At 45.6% G+C, this 22,013-nt stretch overlaps 3 protein-coding genes across 3 annotated transcripts; 1 reads left to right on the top strand and 2 right to left on the bottom strand.

The window, feature by feature from the left end:
• Nucleotides 1–214: 214 nt before the first annotated feature.
• Nucleotides 215–697, bottom strand: LOC308326294 (calmodulin-alpha-like; the record flags this gene model as incomplete). The annotated part of the gene is made up of 1 exon (XM_080779101.1): nt 215–697. One exon carries the CDS (start codon nt 695–697, stop codon nt 215–217), a length of 483 nt encoding a protein of 160 aa, XP_080635227.1.
• Nucleotides 698–5,214: 4,517 nt separating this feature from the next.
• Nucleotides 5,215–5,676, bottom strand: LOC308326293 (calmodulin-alpha; the record flags this gene model as incomplete). The annotated part of the gene is made up of 1 exon (XM_080779100.1): nt 5,215–5,676. One exon carries the CDS (start codon nt 5,674–5,676, stop codon nt 5,215–5,217), a length of 462 nt encoding a protein of 153 aa, XP_080635226.1.
• Nucleotides 5,677–9,150: 3,474 nt separating this feature from the next.
• LOC308326292 (aconitate hydratase, mitochondrial-like) lies at nt 9,151–11,535 on the top strand (the record flags this gene model as incomplete). The annotated part of the gene is made up of 1 exon (XM_080779099.1): nt 9,151–11,535. The coding sequence occupies exon 1, from the start codon at nt 9,163–9,165 to the stop codon at nt 11,533–11,535; it is 2,373 nt and encodes a 790-aa protein (XP_080635225.1). The 5' UTR covers nt 9,151–9,162.
• Nucleotides 11,536–22,013: the final 10,478 nt, after the last annotated feature.

The following is a 22,013-nucleotide window of genomic DNA, read 5'->3' as shown; positions in this document are numbered from 1 at the left end:
TAACGTGATGACAAAATCACACTCGCGTGAAGTGAGTGGCACTCTTATAAGTTATTACCATACATCATCATACCTCATCGCACGCCGTGCTCAGCCAATCAAATCATCACATTCCGTGCTACGGACACATACAAAGATGTGCATAGGAGGGAACTAAAAGCCAAAGTTAAACATAAACAAGGTGTATCAAATAATGTAAACGAACTTAGCAGGTTTACGTTGGTCTAGACACGATCAATCTAAACATGGCCTTCACTGCGAAGTGAAGTGTCACCATTTGTAAGAACTCTTCATAGCTGATCTGCCCGTCACCGCCAGTGTCTGCTTCTCCGATCATCTCACCAACTTCCCAAGCACTCAGCTTCTCTCCCAGGGCCGTAAACACATGGTCGAGGTCAGCAAATCCATCACCATCCATGTCAAAGTCACGGAACACGTCTCTGAGTTCCTCCTCGCTGTATATCTCCCTGTCCCGCCTGGCCATGATGGTCAGGAACTTTGGTAAGTCTATCGTTCCGTTGCCGTCTGCGTCCACTCCATCGTTGATCGTGTCCTGCAGTTCTACGTCCGTGAGCTTCTGACCCAGAGAGCGCATTAGATCACCAAGAGCTTTGGTGCTGATGGAGCCATCGCTGTCAAAAAGTGAAAATAAGTCCTTGAACTCTGCGATCCGTTCCTCTGTCAGCTGGTCAGCCATTCTAATGTAGATGTGGAAGAATCCAAATGTTAGATCCCATGTACAGATTCACTCACTTGAACACTTTGAAAGCTTTGAGCAAGTCAGTGAAATGCAATCCAATGAGACTTTTATTCTACATTGCAGCCTAAACAGTTAAACAGTTATAGCTCCTCCTGGAGTCTGTAAGTCAGTGTAGCCTATGTGTGGCCAATCACACAACGCACACTGAGTGAATCATTGGATGGTGAGATCTGTCACTGTCATTGTAAACTGATTGACTGGCTGCTCACCCCGTAAAACCGGTTTGTAAGATTATCTCCCGACACACAGCCCCTTGATGTCCATTATATCAAATATATTTAAGAATCACACCCGTGAGGGGCACTCTTATCATCATACGTCATCAGCTCATTCCGGCCAATCACAATTTGCGTCCTCACCTCCGTCTTCAATGTTTGTGTTGCGCAATGTTTGTGTTTACACAAACACTCATTATTGTCCATTCATTGTCAATGGCATTTAATGTTTGTGTTAGGACAAAGTTTGTGTTTGCACACACACACACACACACACACCAAAAGCCGGACATGAGGGCCCATCGCCACTCAATTTATTTTTGATTATTTTCACAGCTGTTGTGAATGTGAACGTTATTGCACTTGCACACAGTTATAGGAGAAATAAATTGCAGAATGTCATGATTGCCAAATCAGACCCCATCAACCAAGACAGTTATGGATAATTATATTATTGAGCATCGGAGCACACGTTTTATTTAATTTTTAATACCGGACTATATTCACATATAGAATCTCAGTTTATTTTATAGTATTTGAGTGTCGCCAGCCCCTCCCATGCCCAGCTTTGTGTGTCTATGTGTTTGTAACACGGAATGTGATGATTTAATTGGCCGAGCACGGAATGCGATGATGATGTATAAATTATGATAAGAGCGCCCCTTAATTCACACAAGTTTAGATCGTCTTATGGGGATGCAGATGCAGTCTTAGATGGATATAAAGGTTGATAACAAAGTAGATTTTCTCCAGATTTGTCTCCCTAAGGAAATACATTTTACTATGAACATCTTGGAAATATTGTATGCCTAGCTAGCTTGTGATGATTGGGTCCAATATTTAGTTCAGTGACCAGGGAGCCAAGGAATGGTTCAGAAACTGTGTTCACGTTCGTTCCCCCATTGAAATGAATAGACTCCAACATTCTTCCGGTTTCCTAATAATGTGTCCGTCCACTCCATGCAGATACGGGAAGTAAACCGGACGTTGCGTGTCTTGCCATTCCGATCTTGGACGTCACCAATGACAGGCCAGTTGGGCTAGTCTGTTGACAGTTTGTCATTTATTTTCATTTGCTGTTGGTAGTCATGGCTGCCAATTCCCACTTGATGTTGTGGGGTAGTTCCGTCTTATCCAGACCGTACCGAATAACGGCCAGCTTGCATAACGTCTTCAGACTCTGACTTACGTCTAAGATATACATGGTCATCAGTGGGCATTGCTGTATACATAGGATACCATCCATGATGTTGTCCAAAGAGGATGATACGATCCCCCACCATGTAGCAGCACATACTAGTCATCCTACCATGCGGGCCTTTCCCCTTGGGCTCAACCTCCTTCCAGGAAAAAGTCTCCACATATCATTTTTCCACGTCTTAAAGCTTCCATTCAATCGGTAACATTGAAATATGTACAGCTCTCCGTTGTAGGCAAAGGCTGCGTGATTCTCCATTTGGAAGAAGCGGTGCAGAAGTTGTTCTCACTCAGCCAGCAGTTGGTCTCTGTGTCAAACACTCTGATGCTGTAGTTGGAGGTGACCTTCCACCACTGGTTGGAACCTTCGTCCCTAAACACAAACATCTGTGTCCGGGTGTCCCGATCATGGTGGCTGAGTGACTAATAAACACCTCTGGTGTTTATTAAAGCCCAGACCATCGTGGTGATGTCCATCTTGTGGACACCACCGGAGGTATATCTACCTCCGTAGATATACATGACCTTCCCTGAGACACATGCTGAGTGGCCCTGCCTAGCCTCTGGAACGTTCCCTGAAACTTTGGGCTTAAACCATCTGTGGTGTGATGTGAACCTCTTCACTTTGAAAGCAGTACACCTTGTCCTCCAACACCACAGCAGCATGGCAGGATCCCTGTGCTTCCAGGTGCAGAGTCCAGCGTAACATCTTAGTTGACAATTGTAGGAATTCACAGATAAATTGGTTTGGAGTTTTAAGTCATTTTAAAGGGTATTTATGTGGAGTGATGACGTCATTATGCAGATCATACACTGTCTCACTTAGCCTTTACAGCTAAAGGCAACAATGTAATCCAAGATAATCTTTGGTCTTGGCATTTCAGAGTGCCATTACAACTTGAAATGAAATATAAGGCCATATACAAAGGAACGGTTAAAGTTGTGAATAACAAAAAGGAAACATCTCGCACACATCGTGGGCTCCAGATGAAACGGCACTTGTGGGTGCCGTTATGAAGACTACTTAATACAGCATGTTTCAACTTTGTGCGAGTTTCCTTTGCAAGTCATGTGTGTCTGCTTAAAGGAGAATTCCATACTAAAAGGCTTTCTTACCTTTCTTTGTAGTTGTTACGTCCCCATCAAAGAGGTCCAGGTGTTATTTTGTGCAAAAGCTCCTTATTGGCTGTTTCCCCTACCATAAGCCCTAAATGAATTGCATTGAATTGAATGGGGCGTTGTGCTAATTCGCTTATTTCCATCGCTCAAAATTATAATTTCTTTGTATATATCCTCTCTTCATAATGTAAATAATATCCCAAGCGGCACACTTTACTACTTATTTCGATGGTAATAAGCAAACTAGCATAACACCCCATAGCCCCATTCAATTCCCATTCAATGCAATGCAATTCATTGAGGGCTTATGGTAGGGAAAATAGCCAATAAGGAGTTTTTGCACAAAAAAACACCTGGACCTCTTTGGTGGGGACGTAACGACTACAAAGAAAGGTAAGAAAGATAAGAAAGCATTCTAGCATGGAATTCTCCTTTAATGTGGGTTTGAATCCTTCCTCATCAGTTAAAGGTGTGGGTGAAGCATTGACAGGACGGGTCTAATGACAGTATCAGGGACGTCACTGACCTTTAGTTGCCCTATAGCCCCCCCCCCCCCTCCCCCCCCGATGAGAGTGCTGTGTATCCTCATGCAGATCGGTTTACGAGGACGCACACACGGCCGCTCGTTATTACGCAGCGGCGCCGCGGAGAAAAGTGTTGTCATGATGGTCGGCTTGTCACTTTTTGGCTGTATGCACATTTGTTGTGCCCGGCCCCTATGCGCAGTGCGTATTGCACGTATACGTAGCGACGGTGCTGGACAGCATGGCTTCACACTGATCTCTGCAGTCGTCATGTGACCAGTCTATCTTCTAGTCTAATCTATATGACATATACCTATGACATAATAATACTAATATGACTATATCACAACCGATGTGATACCATTCACTTCCTCTTATACAGCTTGGCTCTAAAAGAGGGTAGCCACGTGACTTGGTTGACATCGTCATATCCAAATGTGGACAGCACAAGCCCTTTTATCATATGGCAATAAAAAATCACACCCGTGTGAAGTGAGTCATGGTGCAACTCCGTGTGGAGGTCCCCAGGGGGTCCCCAGGACTCCCGGACCCACAGGAACGCGCCCATGGGGTGCCGGCCCTTTTCCGGCGAGCCGCCCTGCATCCGAAACGAAATGACAAGTTGCTCGGATTTTCGTGCTCGGACACAGCCTGGGACACGGAGACCCCGGGTCACAGCCAGACACACAAAGCGCCGTCCGTATAGGAGTGGTTGCACCACTCAAAAAACCCACATGAAGTGAGGGGCGCTCTTATCATCATATATACATCATCATACATCAGCCAATAAAATCACATTCCGTGCTACAAACACACCTACACAAAAAACCTGTGCATGGAGGAGGGTCTAGCACCGCTCAAAAAGTAAAGTTGCAGCATTAATCCCCCACTGTTTCCACAGTGTTACAGTATAGGCTACCAAATGACAACTTGTTGACAGGGCTTTCCAATGCTGGTGCCATGTGTGTAAGGGGCCTGATCCCGCATATAACGGGAAGGTTTTACCGCATGTTCTCTGGCTCCTATGGGCCTACCCCATAGAGTATTAATAGAGACTGAACTGACGCGAAGCTCCGCCCCCTCCGCTATTCATGTCAGTGGGAGTTGCTCAGTGGCGTTTTGAAGCACCCGGAAGGCTGCCGGAAGTACCGTCTTTTCGCTGATTCAGCATTTCACTTCCGCATTTGCAAATGCGGAAGTGCAGCTGGGCTTTACATTGGGCGCTCGGTTGCACGGGGTTTCCTCGTCAAGAATCCACGGGTCCGCCTGCAGTCCTTCCTCTTACCACTAGGGCCCAGCGCTTCAACATTGGAGTGCATAGCTGGCCCCTTGGCCTACCCCAGCAACTGGTTTTATGATTGTCTTCCTGTTTTGAATACCCCATAGTACCGCGTACGTGTCAGCTTTCTGCACACCTGGACTCATAGAGCTGTACAAACTCCTCGTAGCTGACCTGTCCGTCGCCGTCGGTGTCTGCTTCTCTCATCATCTCGTCCACTTCGCCGTCCGTCAGCTTCTCTCCCATGTTGATCATCACGTGGCGCAGCTCCGCGGCGCTGATGAACCCGTTCCCGTCCTTGTCGAAGACGCGGAACGTCTCTCTGATCTCGTCCTCGCTGCCCGTGTCCTTCATCTTGTTGGACATCAGGGTCAGGAACTCCGTGGAGTCTATCGTTCCGTTGCCGTCCGCGTCCACCTCGTTGATCATGTCCTGCAGTTCCGCCTCCGTGGGGTTCTGACCCAGAGAGCGCATCACGGCACTGAGGTCTTTGGTGCTGATGGTGCCGTCGCCGTCCTTGTCGAATAGTGAAAAGGCCTCTTTGAGCTCCGCGACCTGTTCCTCGGTCAGTCGGTCGGCCATTGTGATGCAGCCGGATTATATAACGATAACACCTAATGTCACATACTCGACTGAACAGGTCACGTGTAACAAACGCCCTTTGAGCAAGACTGACGTCATCGATGTGACAACATCCTCAACGTGTTGTCAGAGATCCACAGGAAGCAATGCTGTTTTAGATCGTGTCTTGTTCCTGCGTGCCTTAGTTCTCTCAGAAAGAACAGATAATACAAGAGAACTCCACCAATTGCGATGTGATGCGTTTCTATAGCTTGAGTTATTTCTGGAGCACGGCACTATGTTACTGCAGAGTGTAAATTAGGTTGTAGGTATTGGAATTTGGTCTGGATGTATCGAAGCCGTTCTGACGAAGTTTAACGTATCGAATTTAGGTTCCCAGCCCTATAAGCAATAAGCATACCGTCCTCGGTCAGCATGCATGGGTTGATGGGGAAATATAATGTAATTTTGAAATGCAGATTACAGATTATATTGTATTACATTTTAGCCGCTGTGAGGCTGTACACTTGTTGCTGTTGTTACACTACAATTAATGATCTCTTAGTTAGACACACAGTCATCTGAAAACGGATTCTGAATCTGTCGGCATGCACTGTCCTAAATGTAGTGTTGTTCTTAGTAGGAATAAACACAGAAGCACCTGGGAGGAAGTGGACTAAGAAAGGAGAGGACCTAAACCGAGTTCCTGTTTCTACACATCTCTCTCTCTCTCTCTCTCTCTCTCTCTCTCTCTCTCTCTCTCTCTCTCTCTCTCTCTCTCTCTCTCTATCTCTCTCTCTCTCTCTTTCTTTCACTAGAGAGAGAGAGAGAGAGAGAGTTGTGTGTATGGGCTAGGCCTATTCCTGGTCAAAGCTCTGTCCACTCCAATTATCCAATTAGACATCAGATTAACCACAGGAAGGAAACATGAGCTGAGCATGGACTCACGTCACATGCATAGAGCCACTGTGGCCTAACTGTCATACAATAGAAGAAGAAAAGGAGTTTTAAACCGGATTACTGAGGAATTAGAGATGAGAGCGATATGAGTCTCATTGTTTGTCTGTAAATACTTAACCACACACCAGTTTGCAGCCACTTAAAGGGCCCCAGGAGTTGCTAGTGGCAACGCAAGCTGACGTCCAAACAAATGCATGTGTTTAACTTAAACGCATGCACGCGCACACAGTATGTCACACACACACTTCGTCTCTAGATGTTTTGATGAATTGAACAAGGTGGACCCTCTTGTAAACAAGTGTAATGCTTTATTGGGTCGTCCACTCACAGTTAACAGTATTTGTATTAAGTTGTGCTGGAAATGTACTGTAATTCTGCAAACTGTTAATACATATTTCAATCAATCAATCAAACACACACACACACACACACACACACACACACACACATACACACACATACCCACACAAACCAGTGCTGTTAACAAATATTGCCATCCAGTGGCGAGAATGAGAAAATGCAATGGCTTCAGCTTTTTTGTCTCAACATTTCCAGAGATGGACTCTTGGTGTGTCACCATGGCACATCAACATGGAGTGTTCCATAGTTGGTTGGTTAACCACAGTGCACACAACACACCAATGGAAGTCCTTAAAACAAAAGGGGGAAAAAAACATGCACTGCTTCTTTACAACAGCCACCTCTACACTATAGAGGTCTTATATGATATACCTTGCATCCATTTAGATCTTGATATGGTAACTAATTATTCTAATTTAATATATCGGACCATAAACGAAAGCTGTCTCTCGTCAGGTCAGCCGGTGGCTCTGCGTTCTTTGGGTCGAAAACAATTAATGGGAAGACCACATTGATACATGTACTCTGATCATTAGAAACTAAGATTATCTTTAAAACAGTGTGTCAGACAGACTGCCTCCCAAATATGTCCATGATTAATATTGAAGAGCCACTTCAGCCTCTGACATATGTAGGCTACCAGTAAGACGCGCAAGCGCGGGAAGCGAACGCAGCTCGTACATATTTGGGTTTTGGACGTATAGCTGCTTTGGGGACTCATATTGGGGACTTATATGGTTATGGCTGAGTCATGGTGACACAAATCACTCAGCTCCATATATGGGCACAAAAGCGGGACAGACAGACAGACAGACAGACAGACAGACATGATCTGCTAGGTCTCATAGTAAGTGCTCACTGCATTCGCAACTAGTCTCATCATTCAGAACAGACGCCTATAACTACTGTGCAGTATATGGCCTACAAACAAATACTTGGATCCTGATTTTATGTTCTCTGACAATGAGTACAAGTGGGTATAACCGGGTACAATGAGTACAAGGGGTATAACCGGGTACAATGAGTACAAGGGGTATAACCGGGTACAATGAGTACAAGTGGGTATAACCGGGTACAATGAGTACAAGGGGTATAACCGGGTACAATGAGTACAAGGGGTATAACCGGGTACAATGAGTACAAGGGGTATAACCGGGTACAATGAGTACAAGTGGGTATAACCGGGTACAATGAGTACAAGTTGGTATAACCGGGTACAATGAGTACAAGGGGTATAACCGGGTACAATGAGTACAAGGGGTATAACCGGGTACAATGAGTACAAGGGGTATAACCGGGTACAATGAGTACAAGGGGTATAACCGGGTACAATGAGTACAAGTGGGTATAACCGGGTACAATGAGTACAAGGGGTATAACCGGGTACAATGAGTACAAGTGGGTATAACCGGGTACAATGAGTACAAGTGGGTATAACCGGGTACAATGAGTACAAGTGGGTATAACCGGGTACAATGAGTACAAGGGGTATAAGCGGGTACAATGAGTACAAGGGGTATAACCGGGTACAATGAGTACAAGGGGTATAACCGGATACAATGAGTACAAGGGGTATAACCGGATACAATGAGTACAAGGGGTATAACCGGATACAATGAGTACAAGTGGGTATAACCGGATACAATGAGTACAAGTGGGTATAACCGGATACAATGAGTACAAGGGGGTATAACCGGGTACAATGAGTACAAGGGGTATAACCGGGTACAATGAGTACAAGGGGTATAACCGGGTACAATGAGTACAAGGGGTATAACCGGGTACAATGAGTACAAGTGGGTATAACCGGGTACAATGAGTACAAGTGGGTATAACCGGGTACAATGAGTACAAGTGGGTATAACCGGGTACAATGGCATCCAACTAGTATGGAGTGGACATGCTCCATTCCCGAGTAGGCTGGTGCCCCCCAGTGGTCTAGTGCTGTATAACCATGGATATAACCATATATGTTTATACAGTCCATATTATGTCCATATATGGCTATATTGTCTATGTTATAGACAATGGCCATTTATGGACATCGACTGTACGTTTCATCACCAGCTTGGTGACCTCATCAGAGCATGTGCAGGTGATGCCATCAAATGATGCAACCGTAGAGAATAAAACACAACCAACCTCCAGCTATAACTACGTGTAGACACTTCTTTGTCAGTGTACAAAATGCTGTCTTTCTGTCTGACGAGCACAACCAGACTGCGCCTGGCCTTCATGGGAACCGGGGCGAGGAGGCGTGTTCACGCCGCGGCAGCAGCAGCCTTCAGCAGCGGCGCCCGGCCCAAGGTGTCCATGAGCCGCTTTGAGCCCGGCTCCAGCGTCGACTACGTGACGTTGCGCAGGAACATCGGCGTCGTGCGCGAGAGGCTCGTCCGACCGCTCACGCTGTCCGAGAAGAACGTGTACGGCCACCTGGACGACCCGGCGGGGCAGGAGATCGAGCGCGGCCGCACGTACCTCCGCCTGCGTCCGGACCGCGTGGCCATGCAGGACGCCACGGCGCAGATGGCCATGCTTCAGTTCATCAGCAGCGGCCTGCCCGCGGTGGCCGTGCCGTCCACCATCCACTGTGACCACCTGATCGAGGCTCAGGTCGGAGGCGCTCAGGACCTGCAGAGGGCCAAGGACGAGAACCACGAGGTCTACGACTTCCTGGCGTCGGCCGCGGCCAAATACGGAGTGGGTTTCTGGAGGCCGGGCTCCGGCATCATCCACCAGATTGTCCTGGAGAACTACGCGTATCCGGGAGTGCTGCTGATCGGCACCGACTCCCACACGCCCAACAGCGGCGGCCTGGGAGGCGTCTGCATCGGAGTGGGCGGGGCCGAGGCCGTGGACGTCATGGCGGGGATCCCGTGGGAGCTCAAGTGTCCCAAGGTGATCGGGGTGAGGCTGACGGGCAGCCTGTCCGGCTGGAGTTCTCCGAAGGACGTCATCCTGAAGGTGGCCGGCATCCTGACCGTGAAGGGAGGAACGGGTGCCATCATAGAGTACCACGGGCCCGGAGTGGACTCCATCTCCTGTACCGGTATGGCCACGATCTGTAACATGGGAGCTGAGATCGGAGCGACCACGTCCGTGTTCCCCTACAACCATCGCATGAGGACCTATCTGGAGAAGACGGGTCGCGGAGACATTGCGGAGCTGGCCGATGAGTTCCGGGACGATCTTATCCCTGATGAGGGCTGTGAATATGACCAAGTCATTGAGATTAACCTGAGTGAGCTGAAGCCCCACATTAACGGGCCCTTCACCCCCGACTTGGCTCACCCTGTGTCTGAGGTTGGAGCCACAGCTCGGACAAATGGCTGGCCCCTGGAGATCAAGGTTGGTCTAATCGGTAGCTGCACCAACTCCAGCTATGAGGACATGGGCAGGGCGGCCTCTGTGGCCAAGCAAGCTCTGGACAAGGGCCTGAAGTGCAAGACCGAGTTCATGGTCACCCCCGGATCTGAGCAGATCCGTGCCACGATTGAGAGAGACGGATATGCCAAGATCCTGAGTGACGTAGGAGGAGTGGTCCTTGCCAATGCATGTGGACCCTGCATTGGACAATGGGACAGGAAGGATGTGAAGAAGGGAGAGAAGAACACCATTGTGACATCCTACAACAGGAACTTCCCGCGCAGGAACGACGCTAACCCGGCCACTCATGCTTTCGTCACCTCCCCCGAGATCGTCATGGCCCTTTCCCTTGCTGGCACCCTCGACTTCAACCCCGAGACAGACTTTCTGACAGCCGCGAATGGAGAGAAATTCAAGCTGAAGCCCCCCACCGGAGATGAACTCCCCACCAGGGACTTTGACCCCGGCCAGGACACCTACCAGCACCCACCAGCCGACGGAAGCGCTGTCAATGTGGACGTGAACCCCTCTAGCGACCGCCTGCAGCTGCTGGAGCCCTTCGACAAGTGGCATGGCAATGACCTGGACGACATGAGGGTCCTCATCAAGGTGAAAGGAAAGTGCACCACAGACCACATCAGCCCGGCGGGCCCCTGGCTGAAGTTCCGCGGTCACCTCGACAACATCTCCAACAACTTGCTGATTGGCGCGGTCAACGTGGAGAACGACAGCGTCAACAAGATCAGGAACCTGCTGACGGGGGAATGCGGAGGCGTGCCAGACACCGCCCGCCACTACAAGGCCAACGGAGTGAACTGGGTGGTCATCGGAGACGACAACTACGGAGAGGGTTCCAGCCGAGAGCACGCTGCCCTGGAGCCCAGGCACCTGGGAGGACGCGCCATCATCGTCAAGAGCTTCGCCAGGATTCACGAGACCAACCTGAAGAAGCAGGGCATGCTGCCTCTGACCTTCGCTGACCCCAGCGACTACGATAAGGTCCGTCCCGACGACCAGATCTCCATCACAGGACTCCGATCTTTTGCTCCTGGCGAGTCCTTGACGGCTGTGATCAAACACAGCGACGGCAGCCAGGAGTCCATCGCTCTGAACCACACCTTCAACGAGACACACATCGAGTGGTTCCACGCAGGCTCCGCCCTGAACAGAATGAAGGAGCTCCAGCATGGATGAAAGGGTTGGTTGGTGGCCAAGTCATCAGGTTCTAGACGAAAGCAATGATTCGCTCGGGTCACGTTTTTCAAATCTCAAATTTGGTACACACAAACACACAAAGCTGGGCATATATAGGAGGGGCTAGTGCCGCTCAAAAAGTTCAAAGTAAGAAGTGAGGGGCGCTCTCATCATATACATCATCACATTCCATCAATTGGAATGGCCAGAATGGGTCACAATTGGCATCCTCACTTTTCTGTCCTCACTTTTTATCCTCAAGTCCAATCCGGATAATCACATTTGTGACATTTGTGACATTTTTATCCTCAATTGCGAATCCAATCAAATCATCGCTATGGGGTACACACACAACGATGCATGGGCATAGGAGGGGATAGTACCCCTCAAAAATAGTTAAGCTAGAAGACCAAGTCCTTCTCCTTGTCAGCTTATTGCAATGACAATGCATCCACCACTTATTATGTCAATTAAACAATGCAGGTTAAGGTACACAGCATTGCATGATGCAAGTAGGCATTGCCACATCATTCAGAAAGTAAGGGCAGGAGCCTATCTCTGTTTCTGTAGCCATGAGTCCCATTGGGCAGGAGCCTATCTCCTGTTTCTGTAGCCATGAGTCTCATAGGGCAGGAGCCTATCTCCTGTTTCTGTAGCCATGAGGCCCATAGGGCAGGAGCCTATCTCCTGTTTCTGTAGCCATGAGTCTCATAGGGCAGGATCCTATCTCCTGTTTCTGTAGCCATGAGGCCCATAGGGGCAGGAGCCTATCTCCTGTTTCTGTAGCCATGAGGCCCATAGGGCAGGAGCCTATCTCCTGTTTCTGTAGCCATGAGGCCCATAGGGCAGGAGCCTATCTCCTGTTTCTGTAGCCATGAGGCCCATAGGGCAGGAGCCTATCTCCTGTTTCTGTAGCCATGAGGCCCACAGGGCAGGAGCCTATCTCTGTTTCTGTAGCCATGAGTCCCATAGGGCAGGAGCCTATCTCTGTTTCTGTAGCCATGAGTCCCATTGGGCAGGATCCTATCTCTGTTTCTGTAGCCATGAGGCCCATATTATAGTCATCTGAACAGTTTACTTGATTATTAGGCATGTAATGATTCGCTCAACTCACGCTATATATGATTCCAATCACGATATTAGGTTCACACAATGTGATTTTTCACAATTTTCTAAACACAAATTTATTTTCCAGACAAATGACTGAAAATATTTATTTATTTATTTATTATTTCTCAAATCCAGTATATGGTCTTCTTTTCCTTTTACAATATTGTTTGTTTTCAACATAGGCTATACTGTAGCAAATGACAGGACATGCACTTTTTTATCATTTCTCTTCCAACATATGTTTATATCGATATACAATAACCGTTACATGCTGATTAGATATCGAATAATATTAGTCTACAGACATCTCTCTCTCTCTCTCTCTCTCTCTCTCTCCACCCCCTCATCTCTCTGCATCTCTTATCTCTTTCATGTGGCTTAATCCAGTGTGGTTCTCAACATGTGGGTCGGGACCCCCATTGGGGTCCCCACATGATTTTGGGGAGGTCCCCAGATTACACTGAAGTGACAATTTAAGTGGTTTTAATACCCTTTTAATACATCAACAATGGTCAAACAATATAAGATATATAATATATAAAGAGGCCAAGAATTGTGAATGGTAAATAGTGCATTCATATATGGCGCCTTTATCCAAGGCGCTTTACATAGATTGTGCATTTCATACATGCACCGATGGCAGTGGAAACCATGCGAGGCACTAACCAGCACATCAGGAGCAATTAGGGGGTTCAGAGTCCTGTTCATGGACACTAACTCTGGGGGAGCCTAGTTTCGATGCCATCCAGCCACTCTACCCATGCATGAGTCACTGCCGCCCATGAATGCAGCTGTTGGCATTGTGAGCTTGTACAGCTGCTATGTTCAAACTAAACGTGATGCCTCAACTCTTACAATTTCAAGAGCTTGTCAGGTGGGGGGGGGGGTCCCCGGTTCAAATGCCAATCCCCATGCAGTTCAAATATGAATATTTTTGAGGGGGTCCTCATGCAGTTCAAATGTGAGAATTTGGGGGTCTCTGCTTAATCCATAATGTGTTGCGACATGTTATGTGTGGAAACCTATAAGGAGGAACGCCACACAGTCAAAATATGACAACGGGTTTAACATAAAATACCAGAAGTCACTGCAAGTCGAACATGTAACGCTTTACGCTTGTTTGTGTCTTTTTGCGAACGCAGTGAGCACTTACTATGAGACCTAGCAGATCATGTCTGTCTGTGTGTCTGTCTGTCTGTGTGTCTGTCTGTCTGTGTGTCTGTCCCGCTATACGTCCAAATATGGAGTGTGTTGCATCAGCAATCACTCAGCTCCATATATGGGCACAAAAGGGGCCAGGCGTCCAAATATGGAGTGTGTTGCATCAGCAATCACTCAGCTCCATATATGGGCACAAAAGGGGCCAGGTCCACATATACAGTAACAGCGGGACAGACACACAGACAGACAGACAGACAGACATGATCTGCAGGGTCTCAGCTGCGTTCGCTTCCCGCGTTTGCGAGTCTTACTGGTGATATCAGTGCAATGGTTCTCAAAGTGGCGTCCGGGGACCCCCTGGGGTCCTTGGGGGAGTTCCAGGGGGTCCCCAGCTAATTGATATATATAGGAACCAAATGGACCCTTATGGGACTGTAACTCTGAGAGTGTACCAAATGGAGTGTACAAATCACATTTGTACAAATTACACAAATGTGTACACTCTCAGAGTGAAATTAACATTGATTTTACATGGATCCAAGATATAGGAATGCCATTAAGTCGGGGTCCTTGAAATTAAAATGTTTGAGAATCACTGCTATAGAACTGTAAACAAAAAAATAAATAATAATAATCTCTTATGGGGGCATATCTTTTCAAATGGGGGTCCGCAGCCGGGCCAATGTGTGTCAATGTGGCTGTGGGGGTCCTTGACATGAAAGAGTGCACACTATTTTTGCTTTTCCAACAATGTCACACAATAACATTGTTGGAAAAGCAGAGCAACGGTGGGACGTTGACATGATCCTGCCCTGACAGGCCTAACTAAAAGCATATCTGCGCTATATTTACCGTATATATATATAGTCTCATATCTGCGCTATATAATTTACCGTACAGTCTCATATCTGCGCTATATTTACCGTATAGTCTCAAGGGCAAGGAGAGAGGAGAGGATGGAGAGGGATTTCAGAGCGTCTATCTGCATGGTGACGTCACCCTATAGCCTGCGTGTGCGCAATCCTCCGCCCGCGTCTCTCCTCTCCTGCACTGTGTGAAGGATCCTCAATGTAACTCCTATATGGGCTACTATACCACTGTACCTTATTTAAAAACCGCCTCGATAAAAAATAGGACCAGAGGGAACCGAGGCGATTTCGCATATCTATATAGGTGTCGAAGGAAGAGGAATACAGGATCATCTTGATTTTTTTATATATATATATAGGCCTATATTTATAGGCTATAGCCTATAGGCTGCTGCCGGCGAAACAAAGCATCGTTCTATCTTTTTTATTTTATTTTATTATTAGTATTCTTTATATCTGAAACATAGCAGGCTATATATAGGCCTAGCCTATTTTTTTTATTTTTTATTTTTTAGATGCTGTATAGGGCTATCCTATAGTATAGCCTATTGGACAAGAGGACGAGAGAAGGAGACGAGAGAGAAGAGAAGTATAGCACACACAGATGCTGCGAAGGGATGTTGGATAATGCGACAAGGACACGCTATACCCTGCATTCAGAAAGCCAGCTCTGTCTTGCTCCTATATTTGATTATGCACGTATACCATCGTTATTTGTTTGCTTATAGCCTATGTTAGAATATAGGGCGCCTTTGTGTGCAGGTCGGCAGGCTATATATAGACTGGATGATCTGTCATATTTCAGCGAATTAGTCCATTTAATGTTCTCTCTGATCTATAGGCCTTCTGTGATGTATAGGCTAATTTGCGTTTGACTATAGGCTAAGGCCTATCTCGCATTGTTTGCTTGTCGTTTAATAAGCCAAATAAGATAGGCTACTAATATAATGCATGCTTGTAGGGCCTATAGATAATCTGCTCCATTTTTAACACCCGCAGAAGCAAAAAAAAAAAAACGACCGATTTATAGCTCGCAAAAAGAATGGCTATACGGGCGATGTATATACGCTATTTAGAAAAAGATGCATTTCTATACTCAAATTTTGAGTTTGCACTTAAGTCCGCATGCATGCATCGATCGAATGCGCTAATTATCATTTGGTTAAGCCGTATATTATATTATTTTTTATAGGCCTGGCCTATAGGCTACTGTGATCACAGATCCTATAATGAATGTGACGCGAGTCTTTGAAGTCTCAAATGGGCCGCGCGGTTTCATCCGAAAGGCGTTTTCACATTGGCTCAAACAACCCAAAATGTGCCCAACACTGCGTCCTCGTCTACGACGTGCAGCAAGTCATTTTGCTTGGTCGACGAATCTCTGACACAGGTTTACTAATAATTGTAATTTGGCTAAAGGCTACATGTAATATATAGGCCTGGCCGTTTGATTTGTCATCATCATTGTAGGCGATGCATGTAGGCTACTTTATACAGGCCCATGGGCCATGGCGAGATGTCACCTGTTTTTGACTTTCAGTGCTGTCTCTGAACACAGTTGCAGCAATAAAAAAAGTGTGTGTGTGTGTGTGTGTGTGTGTGTGTGTGTGTGTGTGTGTGTGTGTTTGTGTGATACTACAGTATGGGTTCTATCTCTCAGTGTTCACAGTGGACCTTGATTTAAAATCTGTCAATTAAGGCACGCGGTGAATGCCAAGAGATTAACCACATTACCCCAATTTAAGATGTCTGAAGATGTCTGTCTGTCTGTCTGTCTGTCTGTCTGTCTGTCTGTCTGTCTGTCTGTCTGTCTGTCTGTCTGTCTGTCTGTCTGTCTGTCTGTCTGTCTGTCAGTCAGATTGTAGGCCTATACAATGTTGATGTTTGTTGTGCCCTCATAATTAGGCTATATCTGTGGAAATCTATAGGCTGGTTTATTTGCATTGAATTGAGGTCAGTAATAACAAATAGGCCAGCGAGCTGCCAATATGTCTCAACAACAACCAAGCATAATCATTCTGGTGCCAACATGGCTGACTGTGAAATGAAATGGCCACTCTTTTCAACAAGCAGCTCTGCATATACCAATATGGTAATGTTGTATTGGTAGTGCATGGACTATGTTTAAGCAGACGTGCATTCATCTTCTAGTTTACATCAAAACAACCCCGCATGTTAGATAAGGCAAGAATATGCCAAATCTGACCCTCACTTGATTGAATGATTGGCCCAGCATTGTTTGCTTCCAACAAATGTCTGCCACTGCATGCAACTTTTAATAAAGACTATATGCTTTGTGATGAAATTATCTTTTGTGATTCTTGTTATGCATTCTGTGTGTGCATATAAGCTACACAAAAAAGCAATCCACACACACACACACACACACACACACACACACACAAACACACGCACACGCGCACACACACACACACACACACACACACACACACACACACACACACACACAGTAGTAGTATTAAAACTAGAAGTATATTGAAAATTGGAAATACTGAGCAGCTGGCCTGAGCGACCTGTAGGTCAGGACTCAGGAGACCAGAGATCACGCTCCCCGCCCAGATTCACAACCTCAAACATGGACACTTTTATTCGTTGGAGCACCCAGAATAATTTTAACTATAGGCTACTTTTAGGGGACTGAGTTTGTGCTTGAAATGTACTGTAATTCTGCAAACTGTTAATAAATATTTCAATCAATCAAAACTTTTATAATGCTTTTTTAAAACGTGTACATCCAATCCACAGCTAGAGATCTGTTTCATTTTATTTTATTTCATCATCAACTAAAGCATAATATCACCATAATCTTGTTTTAGAAAAAGCCTTTGGCTCCAAACTCGGTAAAAATCTATATGGCTCACTCATAACAAACTATCATGAACTAAATCCATTCTTTTTGGGTCCAAAATCAGCCTCAGTTATATAAGCCACAGACTTCACGTTCAATCAGAGTGGGTGAATCACAAGGAAAGGGACAGATTACAGGGTTTTTTTTAATAAAATACAACCCTGGTTGTATTTTAGAAAACAATCCGTCCGGTGATAAAATGGCAGCAAAATGTAATCAAGAACGTCAAGCAAAGAATTATAATTTGGGGCAGGATCTCTTTGGTCAGTGGAATGCACTCAGGACAGCTGGAGCAATGCCACTCTGCATGCACCTCATGGTACTAGCAGTAGTTCCCAAACCTTCTCATGTAAAGTGGCACTAATTAGCCCACAGAAGACCCCCGCTTGAAAACATATGCCAGTGACCCCCCCCCCCCCCCATAAGAGAAGATTTGTACGGCTCTATAGCAGAGATTCTCAACCCGTTTAATTTCAAGGACCCCCAGTTTGACATACAGCATTGTCTAATGTCTACAGACCTATTTAATGGCATTCCTATCTCTGGGACCCCCAGTATATTGTAAAATGAATGTAAAATTTAAGTCTGAGAGTGCATCCATTTGGTTCCATTTGTACACTCTCAGAGTTACAGAGCTATACAGTTACAGTTACAGAAGGGTCCATTTGGTTCCAAACTATCATTTAGCTGGTCCCTGGAGCTCCCTCAAGGACCCCTGGGGGTTCCCGGACCCCACTTTTGTGAACCACTTCTCTATATAGCAATGGTCCATCAACCTTTTTATACTGAAGTACCACTTCAGAGAATCTACCACCATATTAATAACTGATGTTAAAATACATTATACGTTAATATATAGGCTACCTGCCCTTTTTGTTCCATTCCTATAAGGCAATAATACTGCTGCTCTGACAAAACGCAGTCTAATCACTAATCAGCACAACTGATGATATTTCTAATGTGAATAATCCGTTCTCAAATCAGCCATAGGTGCGCTGTCATGCTCATTTCAGCACGGATGGATAGCATATATTTGAACCAATTGCTTGTTCAGAAAAGCTACCTGTATAATACAAATATTTAATTCCACTTTTGTCTTTTTTTTCTCCTTTTTTGGGGTGACTCCTCTGTGTAGTAGTACCACCAGTGGTACTACTAGTACCAGTGGTACTAGTACAAATGGAACCAAATGGAACCGTTAGGGTCCATTTGGTTCCATTTGTACACTCTCAGAGTTACAGATCCATTTGGTTTCAAACTATCGTTTAGCTGGGGACCCCCTGGAACTCTCTCAAGGACCCCACTTTGGGAACCACTGTAATATAGTATTCAATCAATCAATCAACATTCAAGGAGTGCATCAACTTACAAATTGGCCTGGTTTACCAGTGTCCATGGTGTAGGCCTACCTGTCAAACGGAAAGAGTGAGAAACATCCACAGGAAGGCACAACACGAGAGGGAGCTCCACTGATCTCAGGGAATTAATTTATATTATGTCACCAAAATGTAGAATATGCTGAATATAATATCAACAGCCATCAAAAAGTGTGACTCCCGAGTCCCCAACCCTCCTTTAAAAAAAGCTATAAAAGAGCACCTGCAATTTGCAACTGGACCTAGACTTGCCAAAATAAGTCATACCCCCACTCTTGTTCTGTCCATATACTTACACTGCTTAGTATTGCTTGTCTTGTAAAGTAGCCTAGCATATTGTTTGTCGTGCTGAATTGAATACTAGGACCACAATGGAAACAAGCCCTCTGGGATCGTTGTGTTATCCTTTTAGCATAACTGTACCTTTTTGCAAACTGTTAATAAAGAATTCAATCAATCAAAAATAATGTTCCTGTTCATTCCCAGAGGGTGTAATACATAAATCAAACATCAGAGTGTGCTGTTGTCTCTGTTATTGTCATCACTATACCAATACGAGGTTTCACAAACGATACTCTTCAGTCCACAAAATCATGGTCACACATATTGACACATAATCAGGCTGTCCAAGGTAGTGATGAAGTATAACTAGATATAACTATGTGCAATTTCCGCTTTACTAGAGAAACTATATTCTTAAATAATTCTCCCTTCGCTGGAACTGCTATACATCAGACAAATGTCTCCTACTTTTCAAAGCATTATCTTTTAGGGTTTCATTTGGTTGTTGGAAATCAGAAACATCTTTTTTTGCCTAATAAAGAATAAGAAAATTATAAAATTGGTAAAATTATACATATCTTACATATGTTTTAGGTTTTCACACACACACACACACACACACACACACACACACACACACACACACACACACAAAAAAGAAGAAATATTACATGGACATATTTGTCAGCTGAAACAAACGCTGGCTCTGAAATTATTAATTTTTTATCCAAAATGAGGTAATAGCACAGACAGAGTGTGGTGTTTATGTATATATGTCTATGCTTGAGAGTGTGGTCTGGGTGCAGAGTGTGGTGTTTATATGGTTGAGAGTGTGGTCTGGGTGCAGAGTGTGGTGTTCATATGGTTGAGAGTGTTGTCTGGGTGCAGAGTGTGGTGTTCATATGGTTGAGAGTGTTGTCTGGGTGCAGAGTGTGGTGTTCATATGGTTGAGAGTGTTGTCTGGGTGCAGAGTGTGGTGTTCATATGGTTGAGAGTGTGGTCTGGGTGCAGAGTGTGGTGTTCATATGGTTGAGAGTGTGGTCTGGGTGCAGAGTGTGGTGTTCATATGGTTGAGAGTGTGGTCTGGGTGCAGAGTGTGGTGTTCATATGGTTGAGAGTGTGGTCTGGGTGCAGAGTGTGGTGTTTATATGGTTGAGAGTGTGGTCTGCAGGGTATTGCAGATTTGCAGACTTCCGCTGTGCCATAGCTGTGTGTCATAGCTTAGGAGGCAGCCAATCATGACTAGGTAAGGTCGCTGCTATGCGTTTTGCTGGCGGCTCCCATTGGCTTAGGCGGCATGGGGGAGACTCCCATTGACGATGACTAGGTCGCTATTAAAAAACGGGCCTGTTGTATGTCAGGTTTCACCTCATCATTAAACAACTTTTAAGCCCCTAATGCTTATGGTCTCTGTCAGTGAAGCAGCCCTTCTGAGAACAGAGTCAAACACACTGTATAGGTAAATGGGATGGCCAGACTCAGTGATGAGCACGGTATAGTCTCACCATCCAGAGAGGCCGCCCGCCCGCCACAGCCACAGGTCAGTCAGACTGTGTGTGTGTGTGTGTGTGTGTGTGTGTGTGTGTGTGTGGTGTGCACCACAAACGATGAGGTGGAAACAGCAGCTATAGGTACACTTTGTACCTGCCTAAACTAAACCAAAGACACATGACAATGATGATGATGATGATGATGATGATGATGATACTTCCCCCACAGTTTACAAACAAAGAGTTTGGAAACATGACTAATAACAGGAGGAAAAAATAATCTTCCATTATGGTGGGCCTCCTATACACAGGTTCAATGTTTGTTTTGTAAACGTACGTAAATGTACGTCACGACTCACAATGTGTCATTTACGTCATATTGTCCCTTTATTGTTAATGGCGTTTAATGTTTGTGTTTGCACCGTTTGCTTTGTTTGTTTCATGCAAGCAATGACAAATAAAGATCTATCTATATCTATCTTTACATCACCATTACATCACCATATCCAGTGGTTCCCAAAGTGGGGTCCATTTGGTTCCATATGTACACTCTCAGAGTTAAATTAGCATTGATTATACAATATAAATTGGGATCCCAGAGACAGAAATGCCATTAAATGGGGGTCCGTAGACTAATGCATGTCAAACTGGTGGTCCTTGAAATTAAACTGAGAAATGAGAATCACTGCTAGAGCCTTAAAAATCTTCTCTTATGGGGGTCCCTGGATGGCATGTCTTTTCAAATGGGGGTCCGCGGGCTAATTAGTATCAATTTGGGGGGTACTTGAACATGAAAAAGTTTGGGAACCACTATAACCTAATCAACATGAGTTAGAGTAGACTTTACAGTATTAGCGCCCCACACAGCAGCACGTGAGCATGATGTCCAGTGGAATGCAGCTACTGTACAGAGTCTACTGTACAGAGGCTGCACACCGCCTGCACCCATAGAGCTATAATCTGATCTGGCTGCACTAATTTATCTCGCTTGGTAGCCTATAGCCTAGGCCTGCTGCTGTGCAGAGCATGCAGCATGCACAGGAACACACGCACCCTCACGCACGCACACACGCACGCACACACACACACACACACACACACACACACACACACACACACACACACACACACACACACACACACACACGCACACACGCACACATGCACACACGAACACACGAACACACAGAGAGAGCTCTGTTTGCACATTTCTTTATTCTTAAATATATCTTATATCTTAAATTGTTATACATATCTTACATTATGTTTTAGGTTTTTATTTCACCCATGCTTTGCCAATTGTGTTATTACTAGTAGGCCT

This window comes from Protomyctophum bolini (assembly GCF_963924005.1).
Source record: "Protomyctophum bolini genome assembly, chromosome: 12".
In the NCBI taxonomy this organism is placed as follows: Eukaryota; Metazoa; Chordata; class Actinopteri; order Myctophiformes; family Myctophidae; genus Protomyctophum; species Protomyctophum bolini.
The sequence above is the reverse complement of the archived record's forward strand: the minus strand, read 5'-3'. Positions and strand labels throughout refer to the sequence as shown.